Genomic DNA, 20,339 nt, shown 5'->3' with positions numbered 1-20,339 from the left:
GACGGTGCCCCCTCATTGCCAGGAAGTAATGTGGGCTGTGGCCAGCTCAAGCCAGTGGTTCGCTTCAGATTTCATTTTCTGGGCTGGCTGGCTCAGGAAGACATGATTCTCCAGTAGTTATGCCATTGACAGGATTGCCATCAAAGAGAGGGAGCAGAAGGAAGAAGATGCTTTCTGGAACAATGTGGATTTCTGTTATTAAGAACTTCACTCTTTTTAAGCTGGCACATCAATGGCAGGAAATGATCAGCATCTGCACTTGACACCCCTGAAATTGAAGTTACACAGCCCTTGTGTTAGACTTTACTTGAAGCCAGCAGATGCCCTTCTGAGAGGAGTTATCCTTCTGGACTCATATCAAATGCTCTCCTGTTGCAAACTGCTGCCCTTCAAGAGTATTTCTCAAAGCAAGGCAGGGTTTGGGACCACTGCAATCCAAGAGCATCCATGCTTCTCCTTATACCAGAGCTGCTTTCAAATGGAACAGAAATCTTTACACTGCAAAACTGAAGCTTGCTTTCCTTTTTGGTTTGGATGCTAGATGCCTCTTGGACTTAGAATAATGCTTTCCTTGTTGGGACACAGCCTTGTATGTAGCAGATCTCCCAAGCCCTGTTCATTAAATTTGAGACAATGAATATTATGTTTGCATGCTCATTTACTATCTGCCAGACCATTCCCATTTCTAATTTCTGATTCCTTAATTAAGAGGGAAGGGGTTTGCCTTATATCAGCAAGGGGCCTGAAGTACTACGAGACTAACTTCTCTAGTAACAGATGATTTTTAAGTGCTTTGCATGTATATTCTCATTGCAGATACTGCCAGACAACAGTCATAAAACAGGTTAGCTGCCTTTTTCTGTTTCACTTTCAAGAAGCAAACAAAGTTAAAGCACTCACATTTCAACTAAATTAAGCTCCATCTTCTTTCACAATCACTTAACCCACTTAATTTTCTGCAGTAGAAATTGTATTCTGTTAGCAGATTGGTTAATAGGGAAACTCAGAGCATAAGTGGAAATTTTATTTTAGGAACTTGGGCTGGGTTTAGAAAAAGCTAAAATTATTCTTTTTATAGTTTGATCAACAGAAGGAAAATAGACCATTTGCTGCCATGTTAGCAGTTTAGTATGATAGTAAATCCTCTCTTTTTCTTTCCTCCATCAAGATTCCAGCTTTATCTTCTACTATGTAAAACTGAACATAAAAGGAATGGTGCCTATCTAAAAAAACGGTCTGTAATAACTACTTGCTCAACATCTTTCAAAAACTTTATACAGGTCAGGCAGGTTAGCAAGCTGCAAAATGTTGCCATCTTCTGCAAAGTGTTCAGGAGGCAAAAGATGAGTCCTAAAAGCTTTGTAAATCACATGTTCCACAGTCCATTTCCATGTTTTTGAACCAGAGTCAGAATCTTCATTCTGAAATACAGGAGAAAAGGGACAAACAATTAAACAATTAAACTGAAGTTCTCTTTTACCAGAGAACATTCCTTAAAAGACTTTATAATGTAAGAAGACTACAGCAACTGTAAAATTCTGCTAGTATTAAAGAAGTTCATTCTATGCAGTCAAGTTAATTTTAAGCTCTGTTAAGTAATTGCAGAGTGGGTGAGAATAATGGAATAATTAAGCAGGTATTTAGACACAGTCATTTTTCATTTATATGCATCCTTATTCTTCTGTAGAAATATACCATAAAAATACATCCCAAACTCAGAGGCCAAGGACTCTTGTAATAATATAAAGTACACTGCAATGCCCAAAGTCAAAAGGTTCTCTCAATACCTATAATACCTCAGAAAATTTAAGCCACATTGTTTCAGAACCTTGCCACAGTGCTATACTTGATTCACTTCATTGAAAGAGCTGGGATTAGAAGTCTGTAGCTGAAAAAGCAGAAGTTTCCTATAGGTTGTTAGTTGTCTGTTCATAGGACTAGTTACAGTATTCTTGTACCTGAGAGTTTGTTGGATTGGCTTCACCTATTATATACTGCTTTCTGATGGAGTAGAACATGGAAAGTTCTTTACTTAGGCTTTCAAAACACTCCTTTTCTTCATCCCAGTTTACCTGTTACAAGAAAAAGAAGTCATTTTACAGAATCTGGGTAGCAGTCAGAGACTTGATAGAATCTTAATATGGAAAAATCATAATAATGTATTGGCCATTTTTGTGCTGATAAGGTAAAGGAATAGAACAAAGAAAGTGTAGGAGTGCAGGCTTTTAAATCAAAATACAGGCTCATTCAGTCAGGAGTTATGAATACAGAGGCAAAGCACAACTATTCAGTAACCATAGCAAAAGTGTCTGGAACACATAACAGTACATTTAAGCGGCACCAGAAACTGCAAAGAAAGGGCTGGAGTTGCTTAAATGTGAAGTAAAAAAAAAGTAATTGCAAATTAATAAAATCATTGATAGAATATACCTCTGTGGCCAATCGAAGGATAAACATAGGCAGTCCTTCAAGCGGTGGAACGTAGTTGTCTATCAGAAGTGGTAACCCAATAAGATTTCCTTCCTGCAAGGCAACATTGTTGCTTCAGTAAAAAAAAAATGTTCTTTCTTGCAGTTAAATGCATCAAAACTGTCACGTACCAAACTCCGTGAGCCTTAGGAGTAGCTGAAGCTACAAGTTTTTAAAGCTTGATGCCAGGCAGACATTGCAGGAAAAAGGTTACTGGCATTGTTTAACTTCACAAGGCATGGATTTAAGCCACTTGGCTCAGGAAAACCTGAATTCAGCCTCTTCCTCTAGCTCTAGCCACTGACTACACAGATCCCACTTCCCAGGACAATATCCAAATGAAGTGCCTGGGCTTGATAAAGCTGTTCGCTTCCTTATAAATTAAGGGATGCACACCTTGTTGGTTAAAAGATCTGCATTCTAGTTATGGAAGCAATGACTAAACTGTGGATTGCCCAGACATGTTGCCCAGTCTCCCTCACTGGAGACATTCAAAAACTGTCTGGATGCAATCCTGTGCAATGTGCTCTAGGATGACCCTGTTTGAGCAGAGAGGTTGGACCAGATCATGGACTGGGAATGGGTTCCAACCTTACCCATTCTGTGACTTGGTAACTAGTTAAATATAAACTTTGTGTAGCACCCTTCTTAAAGGCACCATAAGTCCTGAGCATTTTTAATGAAAGGGGTAAGCCATCTAAATTGTACTGGAGTTAGTTCTTAGTGATACTAAGCATTGCAAACAAACTATTGCAGCTATCTGTTACCAAAATGTAAAATCATGGAATCATTTAGGTTGGAGAAGACCTTTAAAATCAAGTCCAACTGCAAGCCTAACGCTGCCAAGTTCACCATTCTTACTGTCTATTACTATAGCAGGAGTCACCTCATCAATTTCAAGAGAAAAATAATCCTTCAACATCTCAATCTTCTGTTTCAGAAACTCCACAATGTACTCAGCAAGCCCTTCTTTTGGGCCATCTTCTTCTGTCCAGCCACTTTCAGGATCCTCCAAAGCAAGCATTGAAAGTTCATATAAAGGAGCTGGCTCCTAAAAATGGAGAAGGCAAAACTTTTGTTAACAAACAGCATGGTCTATTGGAAATCTATAGCTTCTTTCTTCACATAATAACTAATTACAATATGGCACATCTGCCCCGCAGAACAAACAGTTCTGTTTATCATAACCAGTCTAAAAAGGTTTTAATTTCTTTATGATAGTTCTGTGCAGTCCCCAATCCTGCCAAGTACTGCAATATTTGCAGGATAAATACTGGCAATCAACACTATATTTCTGTAGATTGTGTATTCAAATTAATTATTTGTCCTAATGTAATGAGCAACAGCAAAACTTGGTGAATATCTACAACTGGCACTAATAACAAGCAGCCAGGATGACAATTTACTAGTAGAAGACACAAAAAATTAAGAGTATTCTACATTCTGTTCTTACCGTAAAAGAAACAAAACAACGCTCTTGTAGTGGACAATAACCAACCTGACTATGCAACCAAAACTATGCATTTGTCTGACAGGACAGACTTCTTTAAAAAAAACTTGTTATATAGGATGTAATGTAAAATTATACTTACAGATAACCTTAAGACTCCGAAGTTTGCAAAGTCATAAATAAGTATCTGGTAGAAGAGTTCTTGGCTAAATTGAAGCACAAAAATTAGTTGTATGGACAGGATCACATATCTTCAAGTTACCATAATTAAGAAGGGAAAGTAAGAATCATCCCGGAAACATCAGATTACATATCCAGTCATATTAATAAATATCTTGCTTTAACTAAAGAGTTTAAAGATTCACATGTACTATCTAGATATTTACAGTTAAATCTATTTCTTGGTTTCTGACATTATCAGCCACACCGGTGCAGAAATGTTACATACTGAGCATCCAACCAATATCAATTTATTCCCTGATAACTTATATTTCAACTTCTTTACTCCTTTGTTGCACTGCAAGAAATGCACAGGAGCTGGGAAACTGATAGACATGTGTATCTCAAGTATATTTTCTGATTTGTTACAAAATTTATGTAGCTGGCCCTGTAAGGCTGCAGATGCAAAATTACAAACTTTGTGTTACAATCATGTCCTGCAGATACTCTTAATCCAACTGGATACAATGTTTTACAGGACTTTTCTGAAGCTTCTGCTTGCTCATCTTTATACAATGTGCTGTAGATGATCCTGAATCAAATCATGATAATGATCATAGATCATGGAGACAGATGATCATAAAGCAAGAAAAAGCCTTTTCCTTCCCAGCTACAAATACAGTAGCTGGCATTTTAATTACACTGATTCCCTGAAACTTCTCCAACGTGGGCCAGAATTCCTTCCACTGTTCTGAACTGAATGCTTAAATCTTTAGCCTCATGACTTTTAGGATAGCCAACAAGCGAACGGTGTTTTTCCTCTCATTTCCTTCCTTCTTCTAATTAGCTTCGTAATTGGTACTTATTTCAGCTGCCAACAAGTCTAACAGCTTCTTTACCTGAGTTTTGTTGTATTGAGAAGGTACAGTTTTGTCTGATATTGGGCCAGAGCCCACTGTGGACTGACACAGCCAACAAAGGAGTGATCACGTAGCATTTCCTGAAGTTCTGAAACAACACAGGAGTGTGGCAAAAACAAAAAGGATATAATTACATAATTATACATAAATTCAGGATTTGCAACCCTGCTCTTATTTATTCAGTTGAGTGGTGTCTTTTTAGCATTAAAGTCTCAGATTATTGTTCAGTCACTACTATAATCCTGCTTCTTCTTATGGGCCTGTCCTACCAATTATTCACATGTTTTGAAATATTAATAATTTCCATGCACACTCATGCTATTAAAACAATTATGAGAACAGTTATATAACAGTTAAACTACAAATGCAAATTAAAAAAAATAAAATTAAAATCCCTGTGTTTGAATAGCCTTCCAAAATTAATTTCCAGCCATAGGAGATTAGTGAGGGAGAACTGACAAACTTCAAAGAAGACTGCAGATTTAAACCAGCTTTGCAACACCATCTAGTACTGTCAGATTAAATTCTGAAACTGTGATAGAATAGGTCCATAATTTATTTTTTGTCATAATTTTTTGATTTTTCTCTCACTAAGTAAGTTTTAGTATATATAAATGAGAAGGCTGGGAAAGATATGAGAAGTCAGATTCCATAAAAGAGTTGATTTTAGGCATTCCACAAAGAAAATTCACTGGTTGCCATCCTTGGGAGCAGCTTTGTTACAGAAGCTCAGCATTGCAGTCACAGCATGTACAAAGCACTACACTACCCTAATTCCACCAGAAAAGGTAACATTGTGAGATTTCTTTCTTTCCAAAGTCTCATAGGTATTTCTTACACATGTGAAGGCAAGACAACTTCAGGGAGCTTCACAAGTTTTATTGTGTATTTTGAGACATTTTTTGAAATTTTATGGCTCAGGGACAACTCTTTGATTTCAGCATTTAAGCAGTGACTATCAGATATGGAATTACTGGCTCAGAATTACCAGTCTTCTGCAAAACATTTTCTGAAGCACAAGTAAAGTGTAAGTACATGCTTTTTAAAGTTCAAGACTTTTAGTAATTTATAAAAAAGTTATTTATTACAATAACAATTCTTACCAGAAAAGAGAATAATATTTTATCAGTTTCATCATTTCATGTAAGTGGGACAGATACAAATGAAAATGAAAAGCCAAAGCTTTTGTTAAAAGCTTGCTTAGCAGCACAGTGAACTGACTGAGCCTCCCTTTAAATACCTTTTTCCTCAGCGGTTCAAACAACCATAAGGAGTTGCTGAAATAAAAATAATCTTGGGAAGCAAAAGGCTTGCTTACTTGCATGTCCCTGGTTAGTGATTTCCTCCTGGAGAGTCAATACACTAGTCAAATTGATAATTCTTCTTCTAGGGGTGCAGGCAGCAGTCATGTCCTTTGTGGTGTCATCTTCCTCCATTTCTAGGTCTGTGTCTTCCCGTGGTCTCTTTCTGCAATACCAAACCAAAAGGAATTAGGTCAATTCTCCTATCACTTAGGCAAAACACAGCAACAGAAGGGATGCTCAATTCACATGCTGTACGTTAACACAAGAAATGTAGACAGTTTCCCAGAGATTCCCAGAGTGACAGACTATTTTATTTTGCTTCCGAGGCATAATCTGTTAGGAAAAGGTAGTTCAGAATTTTAAGAGAATTTATGACACACCAATACTAATCACATCAGACAATTGTTTAAGCACCAAGCAAACTGGCCTCTAAAGGACACATCGAAAAAATGTTGATATTTCTAATGATTTTTTTTTCATGATAATTTCTCTGTAGTACTGGGAAGGGGAAATCAGATTCCATCAGACGACTTTCGCCTCTTGTAACAGCTCCTGCAGGAGCTGCACTTTTATCTTTACTAGGTTAATCTCTGCAAAATTCAGTGATGTAGTTTCTCATGTAGTAGGATGAGGGGCCTCCAAAGAGAGATAGACCAGTATGACATCCCTAAACTGATGTCATTATTTATACTGCTTCCTGCCTTTCAGTATGAATGGAAATCCCGTTCCAGTTACAAAATTTATCACAATTTATGTAATTTACAGTTCACAGATTAAGTTTAATTTCCCAACAACTTGTCATGAAGAGTTATTCTAGGAAATTTTTCCCTTCTGGAAAAGCAGAAGGGAAAAGAGATCAGAAAACCTACAGTTTCAGGGCCATGCTATGAAATAAATAGGTAGCCTTGCACCACCTCAGGAAAGATGAGACTTACCGAGAAGGCACTGTCTCGCGAGACAAGTGCCCACTCTCACTCAGCCCTCCAGGCTTCCCTATGTCCTCCTGAACATTAGCCATTTCAACCAGATCACTGACTTCTTCCATTTCAGCATCCTGTGGTCTGCTTGCACCCTCTGGAGGTCCTGCATCAACCTCTGTTGTCACTTCAGTGGGGCCTGTATCTGGGGGGTTGTTCACTGGCTGAAGAAAAGCATCCAATTTCTGCTCTCGGGAATCAGTGCGGACCATCTGATGCGCATAAACTTTATCACTGGTTCCTTTGGTAGCCACAGAAGAGTTAGCTGCTGATTTTACAACCTCACTGGAAGAAGAGTCAGCCCCTGGAAGCAGTGTCTTCATTCAGACAGATACGAGGAAGCAAAGAGATTGAACAGCAAGAAAAAAAAAGAAAAGAAAACCAGAGAGATCAGCCACACTTCTCACAGTATCTTACTGCTCAGAGGCAAGTTTGAAACCCCAAAAACACAGTGTCAAGTGCTTAAATAGGCCACCATTGCATCTGCTATCCATATAGAGTGAATGTCATCATCTTAGCAGTTAAAATCATTAGTTAACATTCTTTTGTCTCAAAGGAAAAAAAATTATTGTAATTCTTATGCTATGCTCTACATAAAGAGAGATTAGAAAATCTTCCTGATTTTTTTCTGGTCAGATTAAAAGTGTTGTCAAATACACAGAACAGTTTCCTCAGCCACATCTTCACATAAACCAGGGCAGAATAAAAAACCAATTTACCACATGTGAAGGCCAACATACTTGCAAAATCAAGAAGACTGGTCAGATACTTGACATAAAAGTATTTAAAATGTTTTCATAGTTTTTTTCTCTCTTTTGCTCCATTGTTAACATTGGTACACTAAAGCAATTTCATCCCTGAAACAGAGAGCAAAGATCTCAAGGTACCAGTAGAACACTGATGATTACCAATCCCTGCATATTGAACAGAGTAAATGTATCCCTGATGGTTAAAATAGTGCAGAACTGCAGTCACTTCACATATGTTCTCACCTGAGTGAAGTACATCCTTGAAGAATTAGAGCCCAATAACTTGCTCTCTACATGCTGTTGCACGCGCTCTAGAATACTGTCTTCATGAAGAAAATGGACTTCATGTTTTGTAGGGTGCACGTTCACATCTACATTTTGGGGAGCTATTTCCAGACTGAAAAACATTTTAAAAGAAGTTAACCTGAAATATCCCACGGATGGCAGAGAGAGCACAAATTGGTTCAGTACAAAATTTCTCCAGCTTAGGGGCATTACTCTGTGCAAAGAAGTCAAAAAGATTCTGAACCCTGCTAAACTTACGTTACAGTCACATTTGTTTAGTACATTAAAAAATAATTAATCTGAAGGACTCTACTCCAAACTCACCAAAATCAGCTTAAACCAATAAGCTTAAACCAATTTCTCTATTTTATAACTACAAAAACCTGTTTTTAGAAATATCTTTTACTTGCAGTGTCTCACGAATTAATACGAAAGGACTTCAGCTGAAGTTACAGACATTCACTACTTCTAAAAATAAGGTCTGTTTTCTTAAGATTTAATGTGATTTAATTATCTCCTGTCTGGTGATTAATTACCTCAGTGCAGCGCTTAACATTATTATCAGGAACAGAAGTGTTTTTCTAAACCTACTCAGCCTAGCTATATCCTACAAGATAGTATTAACAGGCTACTTCTTCCTATTACTTTACCTTAAGTATAGGAATGGATGGGTACTTTTTGGCAAATAAGCAGCGTACACAGTTTCTATGGCTTTCCGCAAAGCGGCTGACTCTACCAACCGATCTGAAACACAGAACAAAAGGCTATTTCCAAAGAGCCCGGCTGAAATACACTGCAAAGCGCCCAACCACTCCTTCAGACCAACACCTTCATGCTTGGGATCTTCAAAGGGTATCTGTTATACCCATTTTTCCCCCAAGGCCTATTTATTCTTCATATAAAACCAGGAATAGACAGTATTGTCTTAAGTGTGTTTTATAAGATTTTTTTCCACAAATACCAAAATAACCAAACTACCTTTTTATTATTTCAATACAGTCAAGGTTTCTTGCATCCCAGGTCAGTGTTCTTACAGAATGAAGAGATCACTCTGTGTAAGTTAGCAGGAAACAATCATTACCTTGATACTCCAAAGCTTAAGTTTCTTTAGGCCCAGTTTTAGCTGCTTTCATTATTTAGAGTGCAAAGCATGATGCACATTACAAAACTAAAAACATTTTAAGATCTACAAGTAACTGAAATACTTATTCTTCAAAACGTGTTTAAGAAGGCTTATACATTTTGTAGGTCTGCAGAAAGTTTTGTCCTTATGATTATGTAAGCAACATACGACTGTACAAAATGCTGCCTTTTTTTTTCAAACTTACGGTTTATGAAGAGTAAAAATATACATTTCTTCACAGAGTAGTTTGCATTCGTGATGTAACCTTTCATTTTAAAGGCCAGATTTGCATCTTCACAGCCCACTTCTATCAGTTCCCTATTAAGTTTGACAGAAACAAACCAAAAATTAATTCTTCTGTTGATGCAAATTTCTAACAGTACTCACAAGTAGCGATATACTGACCTATATTCTATTTATATCACAGTAATGAAAACATTAAAATTATTTGAGAATTCAAACATTCATTGCTAGGCCACAACAATTATTTAACCTGAACTGCATTGTTTCTTCTTCCTAAGTAAATGTAATCTAGTAATGTTGTATGATTAGAGCCTGTAAAACTACTCCCATTATCTTTTTAATACCATATCACAGTATTCATAATATTATAATTTATTGATAATTCTAATATGCATTTCTTTGTGTAAGTCATCGACAGTGACAAGGACACTTCAAAATTGTCAGCAGCCAGGGGAGAACACGTTTTTTTCTTGGACCTCTCCGTCTGCTTTTGTAATCTAATATTTCTTGATGAGATGTTAAGAAGTCATTAAAATGTGAAAACTTTTCTCTTTCTCATGCACACAGATTCTAACATTAACTATTTTCATAACAGTTTTAATAATTTTCATGATTCATTAGTTAAGGAAATCCACTTTGGTAGTTTGTGAGCACAACTCTCTAACAAGGCATTATGCCAACTTCTAAATTTAACACAGAAAAAACTTAAGGGCTACCTATTTTCAATTCAACCTCAATATATACCGAGCACCATTTTTATAATTGATTTTTATCAATGTGTTCATTTTTAAGTCAAAATAACATCATTTTCAACTGGGTAAAATAAAAGTTTTCCTTTAAAACAAACGACCAAAGCATTTAATTTGACATGGACTGTACTGAACTGTATAAAGGAAAAATTGTATAAAAAGAGCATCCGTAGTAGATAAAAACAAATGCATAACAAAGAAATAAAAACAACACCACGACCTTTAATACTAACCAGGCTCTCTATTTGCTGTGCTTCCTAAAGGTGCTTCCATTAAAAGTTACATTCATTATATCTGTGTGACTTTGGTAACAGAATCAAAGTGACACCCAAGTATTTGCGGGACAAATCCGTTCAATGAACTCTTCACAGCTGAATGTGAAAGAGAGATTTTTTCCTAAAGTGGCAGGTATGTCTTCAGAAGATGATTGGTTTTATTTGGTTTTAACTTTTCTGTCTGATTTACACAGCCTTAGCTAATGCAGCTTTTCTCAAAATAAGAAACCATAAGATTTTAGAAAAACTACGGTGAGTAGATTTAAAATTTATCAGATAGCAGACTGGTAAGAAGCAATAAGATTTTCAAGGCATAGGAAGAGCCTAGGAACTTGTAGAGAAAATAGGTTCAGCTTGCTGTTTTTGCACGAGCATGTAGAAAGTTACAAGCAGATGCCTCCCTTTTTGTGCATTAAAGGAACAACTTTGTGACTTCCCTCTTCCCTTCAGTACAGAAATAAAAGCTACATGTTCTTCCAGAGAAGGGAGAGCTCTCTTATTGCAGCACTCTCTCTTCTCTGCAATTCACCTCGCAGGAAACAAGGAAAGTTAGCACAACCCATGGTCTTTAAAAGAGAAAGGGAGGGTGATTCACTAGAAAACTTTATGTCAAAAGTAAACTTGACATCAACATACCTGCTAACAGCATTTCCAAAGATGGACCTAATGTTGTCCACTGTTGAGGCGTTGGACAGGGTTCTAACATCTGACACGGTATCACCTTGCTAAAGAGAACAAAAATGAGTATCAATCAATTCACATTTATGGCTGAAGTTTTAGAAATACTTTAAACAATAGCATTTCTAAAACAAAGGCATGGAACATAACATCATAATAATGCTTTCGTATTCTTATTTACTTATTTATGCTTAAAAAGGCAAATAGATGGTAAATGGCACGGGTTTACAAGATTTGCTAGAGCACATCAGACCCATTCAGGCTAGTAACTCCATCTCGGAAAATGAGGAACACACGCAGTTCAGTAAATAATTATCAACAATGCCAATGAACAAAGGCAATCCACCCCATCCTCTTTCATACAGTAATTTGTAATCAGACTCTCAAGAGAAGCTGAAACAGCTCATAAAGCTAAACCAAAACATAACATTGACCACATAGAAAATTTCAAACTCCTGACAAACTTTTCTTGTTTACTTCTAACTGATGTGCTTTCTATCCAAACTGCACCAATGTACAGTTCAACATTTTAGTACATGGGAAGGCTCTGTGTGCTATTCCTGTTGCAAAAGATGCAGTGCACATTTTCAGATATACGTATTGTGTATATATACACAGACACACAGTCAAGTTATAAAGACTTTATCTACACACCTTTTTAACTGAAAAGCTGATGCCTGAGTTATGGATGGCATACCTGAAAAACAGGTAAACATAAGTCTGCAGTATGTGAAAGAAAAGATTATTTGCCCTGATTGCTGAAAAGCAGCTAGTAATGGGCACAAGCAATTTCACTTCCTGTTAGACAGTAATGCTATTTGAGCCAAACTGAGCTTTTGTAGACTGAACTACTATAAAAATTAACTGTCTTCTATTTATAACTCACCTGTAACCATATGAAATTCAAGGATCAGATTAGCTTATTCCTCAAAATAAAGGATCAACTTCTATAGACCTGGTTAGTTCAGTTTCACTTCATAGGTTTAACTAAATAAAACCAGCAAAATGTCCTCAATATAACAGATTCAAGTCTCAACTACTATGGAGAAAGACCTGAATAATGGCTAGCTTGCCCTCCTACCTTCCCCTACCCAGATGGTTCAGCTGCCTGTGATCCCAGGGCTGAGTTCTGGTACACTACAGCTGCATAACCTTGGCTCAAACTTTTAGGGAAGTTACTGTGTTGTGAGAAAAAAACACACCACAGAACCTTGCAAGATGAGAAATGTAAAAATGCAGACAGGGAACAGACTGCTGTGACTGGGAATTCAAAAATTCAAGAGAAAAAAAAAAAAAAAAACCAACAAAAAATTAAATAACAGAAAAATCCTAATGAGAACAACAAAATACCAGTGAGCTGGAAGCCTGTACCTCAGCAAGACTTTAGATCATGCTGTTCCACAGAGCAGCAGGACCTGATTCTCCACCTCCTGACTGGTCTACCTGACCAGTAAAGACTCTTAAACAGCTCATTCGGGAAACAGGCTAACTCCTGGTGTACAGTCTTGCTACTCTTTGCTACCTTTTGCATTTTCTGAAACTGTGAAGCAGTTCTTTTGTTTAGATTGTGTAGATACTGCTTGCAAAGCCTCTGCACATGGCAAAAAATGCAACCAAGGGGCCCAGGAAGGGAACATCCAGTACCTAAAGTGATATTACTCTTTTTTGTGGATGTGAAATTGCCATTCAGCTATTTTGAATTTCACCAAATCTCAATGCTCCTGTGCAGTTTTTACATGGATTCTATTTAGCCCAAATGCATTTAGAGTTCAAGTCTATCACCATTTCTTTGCTGGAATTCTTACAAATAATTAATAGTCACAGATAGAATACACTGTTTCTCCTCTGAATTTTTCATATCAAATTGGATGGACTGTTATCTGACACTGCACACTAACAAATAGTTTAAAAAAAAAGCCTAACAACAAAACCAACAACAACAACAAAAAAAAATTACACCAAACGCACACCTGCCAGTCCCTCTGAAAAACCCCATACTTCTGCCATAGGAGTATACAAAATTGGAGCTTCCTATTTTAGTTTACCTGCTAACAACTTCTAGTATTTTTGCATATTCTTCATTTGGATTTTTTAAAGCTTTTCTCCTCGTATTTACATTGTAAAAGAGATCTTCAACCTACAGAGGGAAAGATCACAATTACAAATAATTTTAAAAATCCTCTCTTACTATATAGTTAATCTAAATCCATTTTATTAATTTTTTTATATATAAATTTTATGAGAATACTTTAGTTTATGAAGGATCGACATTCAATTTATTCCTTACCTTCTAGATTCACCTAACAAAATGTAAATCAAGAGAAACACATGTTTTCAACTATTTTGGTACATCAGTATTTTCACCAATAACAACTCCACAGCTCCCTTTTCAGTGAAAGTTATATACCTTCTACCAAAGATGACAATGGATTCCCTGATTACACCGTGTTTTAACGAAATGCTAAAACAGTTGCTGCACTCAAGGCTGTTAACGTAATTAGAACAGCAACTTAAACTGTACATTTTCACTATTTATTTAAACAACATGCAAATTATTTTTCTGCTATACTGAGAAAGGCAGAAATTTAAAGTCCAGCTTCTTTTTCAAACACATTATCCTAAACATTGACACGTGAAGCTTGCTGGGTGTATGCTCCCACAGCAGAGACACATCTGCAGACTCCTAGGCCAGACTTCCCCTTCCCACCGCACGCTGTGCAAAATGGATACTCCTTCCCAATCTGATCTCCTTATTCTTCATAATCCTAATGCCAATCTTAATCCCAACTCACATTCAAGTCTGGCTATGATATATGAAAGATATGACTGGAAGACAAAGCTATGACTGGAAAACAGTGGTTTTGCAGTTTCCTGCGCCAGCCCTCATCTTCTCACTGTGGCTCATACAGTGTAGACCCCTCTCCATATTCCCAGCTTTTTGTAAACCCTAACTATCCACTGAGGTTTTCAGCAGTCCAGACAGACTATGAAATATTTCTGGTAGTAAATGACTATGCTGTCCTCAGAAGGAAGAAGGAAAAAAAAAAAAGAGGATCTTCTGAAATTTACCTTGCTGCCTTTGGTGAAGAAAACAAGACCAAAAACCCAACAAAACCAAACAACATATTTTACAAAGTGATACTGTCACATATCTTACAACAAAATTGGTGCAAGCCCAACCACCAGGGAACAGAAAAGAGACAAGAGAAAATGGGCACAAAGCCTACTGTGATCTGAGTTCCTTGGTTTCCAGCACAGGGTTTCGGAGGGGCTTTAATTTTTCCATCACTGTAAGTAGCTCTAGGCAGAAAATAAAAAGTTGTCAAACATCTAGATTTAGAGGAGGGCAGACAGAGACAGATGATGACAATGGAATAAGACAAAAGAAATCCCATTATCATCACACTCCTCCCAGCAAAGAATTTGGACCATTGAGAATCAATCCCTCCCCCCACGTTTCTGCTAGAGCAAAACTGTTTTCATTGATTTTAAGAGCCAGAGGGGCAGTGGGGGAGTGGGAATAATAGAAATGGAAAAGGGGCAGATAATGACATATGCGTATTTAAATTGTATTACTGAGACTTTTCCTGTAAAGGCAGGACTGTTGCATTCTATCTTTCTTCAGAAAATGAGACACGGCCTAATAACAATTCTTCCACTAGACTTTACACTTCCGTTATAGTAACAAGAAAGTCTTGACTTTACTGTAAGATCAGTTCCATTCTGACTGTAACAGGACTTGGAGCATAGGAGATTTCTGACCTATGTAGGTCTTTCAGCAAGTTATACAGAGGCATAATTTCATACAAATTGTGAAATTTTATCCTGAAATGGAGGTAAAGACAAGTGTTTATCCTACATTAGCTGCTGAAGTAGAATCCCCTTTAAGATTCCCTGACCCCCAACCCCAACTTTTAAAATACACAGTTTAGCTAAAGCTTACCTTTACAATTTGGAAAAAAAAAAATCACTCAAACCATGTTTTCTCACATTCTTTTTTGTAACTACCCTTACTCTACCCTCCTCCTTAATAAAAGCACTGAAAAGAGATACATCTGTTTGTTATCCCATGCAGCAGAAGTCACATGGATCACAGGCAGCATACCTGAATGCACACTTAGCATCAGCTGTTTTAGTTGTTACTGTAACATGGGCAACATGACTGATGCTCGCCAATGCCTAGGAAAGGAGAAAGCATCTTTGTAAACCTTGCTCTGGAGAACACTGAGGTGTGTACACACTTTAAACAGGGTGGCTAAATTTTGGTATGCCACTTGCAAGTAATTAATAAAAAACCTTAAAAGAAAATTGCAGGTCAGTAAAGCTTTAACAAACTTTAATACCTTCAATGCTGACTTTTATCTGGGGACCTTCTTCTGGCCTTTCTAACATTTCGTTACCTCTTAAAGTGCAAGTGGTTAACCATGTAACATAACTAAAAGAAATTTGCAAATTTATTACAGTTGGGCACTTTTCTTTCTTCCATATTAACAAAAAACAGCTGGAAGGTTTTAGCTCTTATTTCTTCATCTTGACCCAAGTTCTTATCTTGACTGTAGGTAATACTACAGAGTTAGGTAACAATGGTTTTCCTGGAAAACTCAATGGACAAGTCTGCACAGATGCAACCAGCCTCAGGACCAGATTCCACTGGCTGTGGAAATTATTATGTTGCAAGTGTGTGAGGACAGGACTTATGCAGCTTACCCTCTGGAGCATGCAAGGATCTATGTATCTGAGCACAGGTATATATCTTGTTGTTTACCTGGCACGGAAAGCTAAACTCATCCATGACTGTTCTTCCAGAGAAGCTTAGATATAGCCTATGAGAATATGAAGAACTCCTATATCTGAGAGTATATCTGATAGTAACTTTATTTAATAGCAAAAGCAAAGGAAGACAAATGTACATTTCAAACATCTAATTTTAAGTGTGGTTTTAGAACAAATGTCTGACATCAAAGAGTCACCTTTCACTCAGATTTTTCATTGCCTTTTACCTGCAGCATTTGAGAAAAGAAGCCTTGTTTTACTTCAAAAAAAAAAATCTTACCCCAGAAAGCAAGAAGAATATATACCTCTCCTTAGGCATCCATCCAATATTGAAAGACACAAAAATGTATTTTGAACTACATTCACATGGCAGACTCTTGGAAAACAGAAGCTTCTGTTAAGAGTACTGGGAATGAGATAGTATACCCCACTACAGCAGGATAGCAACAATGAACAGTTTCAAAACCTTGATGAAGAGCTCACCTCGCCCCTAAAACCATATGTAGAAATACTAGCCAAATCTTCAAATTTTTGCAGTTTACTAGTAGTAAATCTCTCACATACAATGTTCAGATCTTCTTTCTATGGGAAAGAGACAAGCAATAGTCACTTTGCAAGTTTTTCAGGATCAAAAACATTTATAACTTGAAATAATTTTTAAAGGTCATATTAAACACCAGCACACAGCTGTCAAGTTTATTTACTTACTCTGATACCACAGCCGTTATCTTGGACCTGGATGAGCTTCAAACCACCTTCTTTAACTATTACCTGGATACTTGTAGATTTAGCATCCAAACTGCAGAAACCAAGAAAGCATTCTAAAGAATAAAGGACTACACGATGATTTAAATTTTTTTTTCTCATACAAATGATAATTTGTTTCTACTCATCACTCATACTGGAATTCATTCTGTTACATGTGAATCTTTACTGTCTCCTTCCTTTTTAACTACAGCGATACATAATTCTAAATCACCATCCACAATACTTATGAAGAACTTTCAGAAATTAAAAAACTAAGGAGATACCTAGGCCAATACATAGATCTTCTCTCCCCACTACTGAAACCTACTGCAGAATCTGCTGCTTGTTTTCACATAGCTGATACAGCTCACTACACCAGACAGAGTTCTGTTTAATATTTTTATATATGATCTGGACAAGGGGATTGAGTGTACCCTTAGTCAGTTTGCAGATGACACCAAGTTGGGTGGGAGTGTTGATCTTCTGGAGGGCAGGAAGCCTCTACAGAGGGATCTGGATCAATGGGCCAAGGCCAATCCTATGAGGTTCAATAAGGCCAAGTGCTGGATCCTGCACTTGGGTCACAGCAAGCCCAGACAGCGCTACAGGCCAAGGGAAGAGTGGCTGGAGGCCTGTTGGAAAAGGACCTGGGAGTGCTGGTCAACAGCCAGCTGAACAGAGCCAGCAGTGTGCCCAGGTGACCAAGAACACCAACGTCATCCTGGCTTGTATCAGGAATAGTATGGCCAGCAGGACCAGGGGAGTGATTGTCCCTCTCTATTTGGCACTGGTGAGGCCGCACCTCAAGTACTGTGTCCATTCTGGGCCCTTCAATACAAGGACATTAAGGTGCTGGAGCAAGTCCAGAGAAGGACAGCAGAGCTGGTGAAGAGTCTGGAGCACAAGTGTGATGAGGAGCAGCTGAGGGAGCTGGAGTTGTTTAGCCTGGAGAAACAGAGGCTCAAGGCAGATCTTATCACTCGCTACCTGAAGGGAGGTTATGACAAGTTGGGGGTTGGTCTCTCCTCCCAAGGAACAAGCAATAGGACAAAAGGAAAGGGCCTCAAGTTGGACCAGGAGAGGTTTAGATTGGATATTAGGACAAATGTCTTCACGGAAAGGGATGCCAAGCATTGGAACAGGCTGCCCAGGGAAGGGGTGGACTCACCACCCCTGGAGGTATTAAAAAGACGTGTAGACGTGCTGCTTAGGGACATGGTTTAGTGGTGGACTTGGCAGTGTTAGGTTAATGGTTTTACTCAGTGATCTCAGTGGTCTTTTCCACCCTAAATGATCCTATGAATTACTAACCTGGCACTGAAAGCAAACGATTCATAAGTTTCTCAAACAAGAGCAAAGCACGCCGAACACAAACGCGAACACCGCCCTGCCGTGCGCTCCGTACGGGCACACAGCACCGCTCCTCAGCACCCGAGCCCACGCCCGCCCCTCGCTGCACGCCGCGACGCACGGCCGGCCGCGCCGGGGGCACGCCCCGCCTTACCAGTTCTCGATCATCTCCTTGATGGCGTTGGCCGGCCTCTGGATGACCTCTCCGGCCGCGATGCGGTTCACCACGGCCTCATCCAGCCGCGGATCACGCCGGCCATGAGTGCGGGGACAGGCGGCGCCCCGGCCGCCGCGCGCGGGGAGCGGCGCGGGCGCGGGGGGCGGGGTGCCGGGGCGGCAGCGCGGGAGGCGCGCGCCCCTGCCGGGGGAGGGCGCGCGGCGTGCGGTCGTGCTGCGGTGGGCGGCCCCGCGTCTGGGGCCGGGAAGGGGTGGCCGGGACCCGCTGTGGGTGGCCACGGCCCCTGGGGGCCGATGTATGTCGGACCTGCGGGCCCTGGTGGACAACAAGCTGCCCATGAGCCAGCAGCGTGCCCATGTGGCCAAGAAGGCCAATGGTGTCCCGGGGTGCATTAGGAGGAGCATTGCCAGCAGGGCGAGGAAGGTGATCCTGCCCCTCAGCCCTGGTGAGGCCACATCTGGAGTGCTGTGTCCAGTTCTGGGCTCCTCAGTACAAGAGAGACATGGAGCTCCTGGAGCGGGTACAGTGGAGTGCAACAAGGATGACTGGGAGAGTGGAGCATCTTCTTATGAGGAAAAGCTGAGGAAGCTGGGTCTGTTCAGCTGTGGGAAGAGATGACTGAGAGGGGCCCTCACTAAAGTGTATAAGTATCTATAGGATGGGTGCCAAGGAGATGGAGCCAGGCTCTTCTCGGTGGTGCCAAGAACAAGATGAGAGGCAATGGGCAGAAACTGATGCCCAGGAGGTTCCACCTAAATACGAGGAAGAATTGCTTTACTGTGCGGGTAACTGAGCACTGGTACAGGTTGCCCAGAGTGGTTGTGGAATCTCCCTTTCTGGAGATATTCGGGAATCCTCTGGATGCAATCCTGTGCAATGTGCTTTAGGATGGCCCTGCTTGAGCTGGGAGGTCAGACAAGCTGACCCACTGTGATCCCTTCCAACCTTACCCATCCTGTGATTCTGTGAACTGCTGTGAGCACTGTGGCTGTTGTGTCTGTCGAGGCTGAACTCTGTGCCTATAGACAGCAGGACATACTGCACTGGGTGTCTGACTCCTGTATGTGTGCCAGGATTCTTTCCAGGGCGTCCTGTATGCACTGTGATATATGTCTTTGGAATCACAGTACACAGTTACTCTATAACCTCAGGAATTGCTCACAAATATAAAGCAGATTTGTGCCATTTGTACAATGGCTAAAACTTGGCAGCAACTGCCAAGCTTTGGAGTCTGCTGAGGTTTGGAGACACTTGTCCAGCAGAGCTCTTGCTTTCTCTGTCAGTGCTTACAGAAATGGTGGTTAAGCATTGGAACGGACTGCCCAGGGAAGCAGTGGAGTCAACATCCTTGGAGGAGTTCAAGAAATGACTGGATGTGGCACTTGGTGCCATGGTCCAGTTGACAGGATGGTAGTTGGTTGAAGGTTGGACTTGATGATCTCAGAGGCCTTTATCAGCCTAAATAATTCTGTGATTCTGTACAGCCTCATGTGTCGTTTTGGTCCTTGTGGTCTGAGTATGACCAGTGTAAAGGAGACAGGAAACCTCTTCCCTTCCTTGCAGCTGGGGAAGAGACCCTAGCCACAATGCAATGAAACCTATTGCTCATGTTTGGAATCATACACTAATTGTAAAATGTTGAAAGCAGTTTTCACTTTGCAGAAAGAAAAAAAAAACATCCTGAGAGGTACACCTTCACAAGTTCACTTTAAATGGGCTCCCAGCCAATGGCATGAAGATAGAGGCCTCAGGAGGAATGTGTAAAGCGTGAAGCAAAACCATTTTTTGTGAGTGTTAAGTACTAAGTGTGTGAAGGGTGGACTGGCGGTATCTTGCTAGAAGGTGCTTTGCCTTGCAAGGACATCTTGTCCTCAGGTGTCCAGGGTGGCTGCTACAAGGTGTCACTCTGT

The 20,339-nt window shown here is 39.5% G+C and overlaps 1 protein-coding gene across 1 annotated transcript; it reads right to left on the bottom strand.

Moving 5' to 3' along the window:
* Positions 1-640: 640 nt before the first annotated feature.
* Positions 641-18,511, bottom strand: MLH1 (mutL homolog 1). Its single transcript, XM_029961832.1, is given in 20 exon segments — positions 641-1,421; positions 1,959-2,072; positions 2,431-2,523; positions 3,356-3,520; positions 4,062-4,125; positions 4,978-5,086; positions 6,317-6,465; positions 7,238-7,596; positions 8,272-8,425; positions 8,964-9,057; positions 9,642-9,754; positions 11,340-11,428; positions 12,036-12,078; positions 13,427-13,518; positions 14,609-14,681; positions 15,487-15,560; positions 16,638-16,736; positions 16,863-16,953; positions 18,406-18,496; positions 18,499-18,511. Coding segments are annotated over 20 exon segments (2,247 nt in total). The 3' UTR covers positions 641-1,253.
* Between the last annotated feature and the right edge of the window lie 1,828 nt (positions 18,512-20,339).

Source organism: Manacus vitellinus, unplaced genomic scaffold (assembly GCF_001715985.3).
Source record: "Manacus vitellinus isolate BGI_N305 unplaced genomic scaffold, ASM171598v3 scaffold_3_pilon, whole genome shotgun sequence".
Lineage (NCBI taxonomy): Eukaryota > Metazoa > Chordata > Aves > Passeriformes > Pipridae > Manacus > Manacus vitellinus.
The sequence above is the reverse complement of the archived record's forward strand: the minus strand, read 5'-3'. Positions and strand labels throughout refer to the sequence as shown.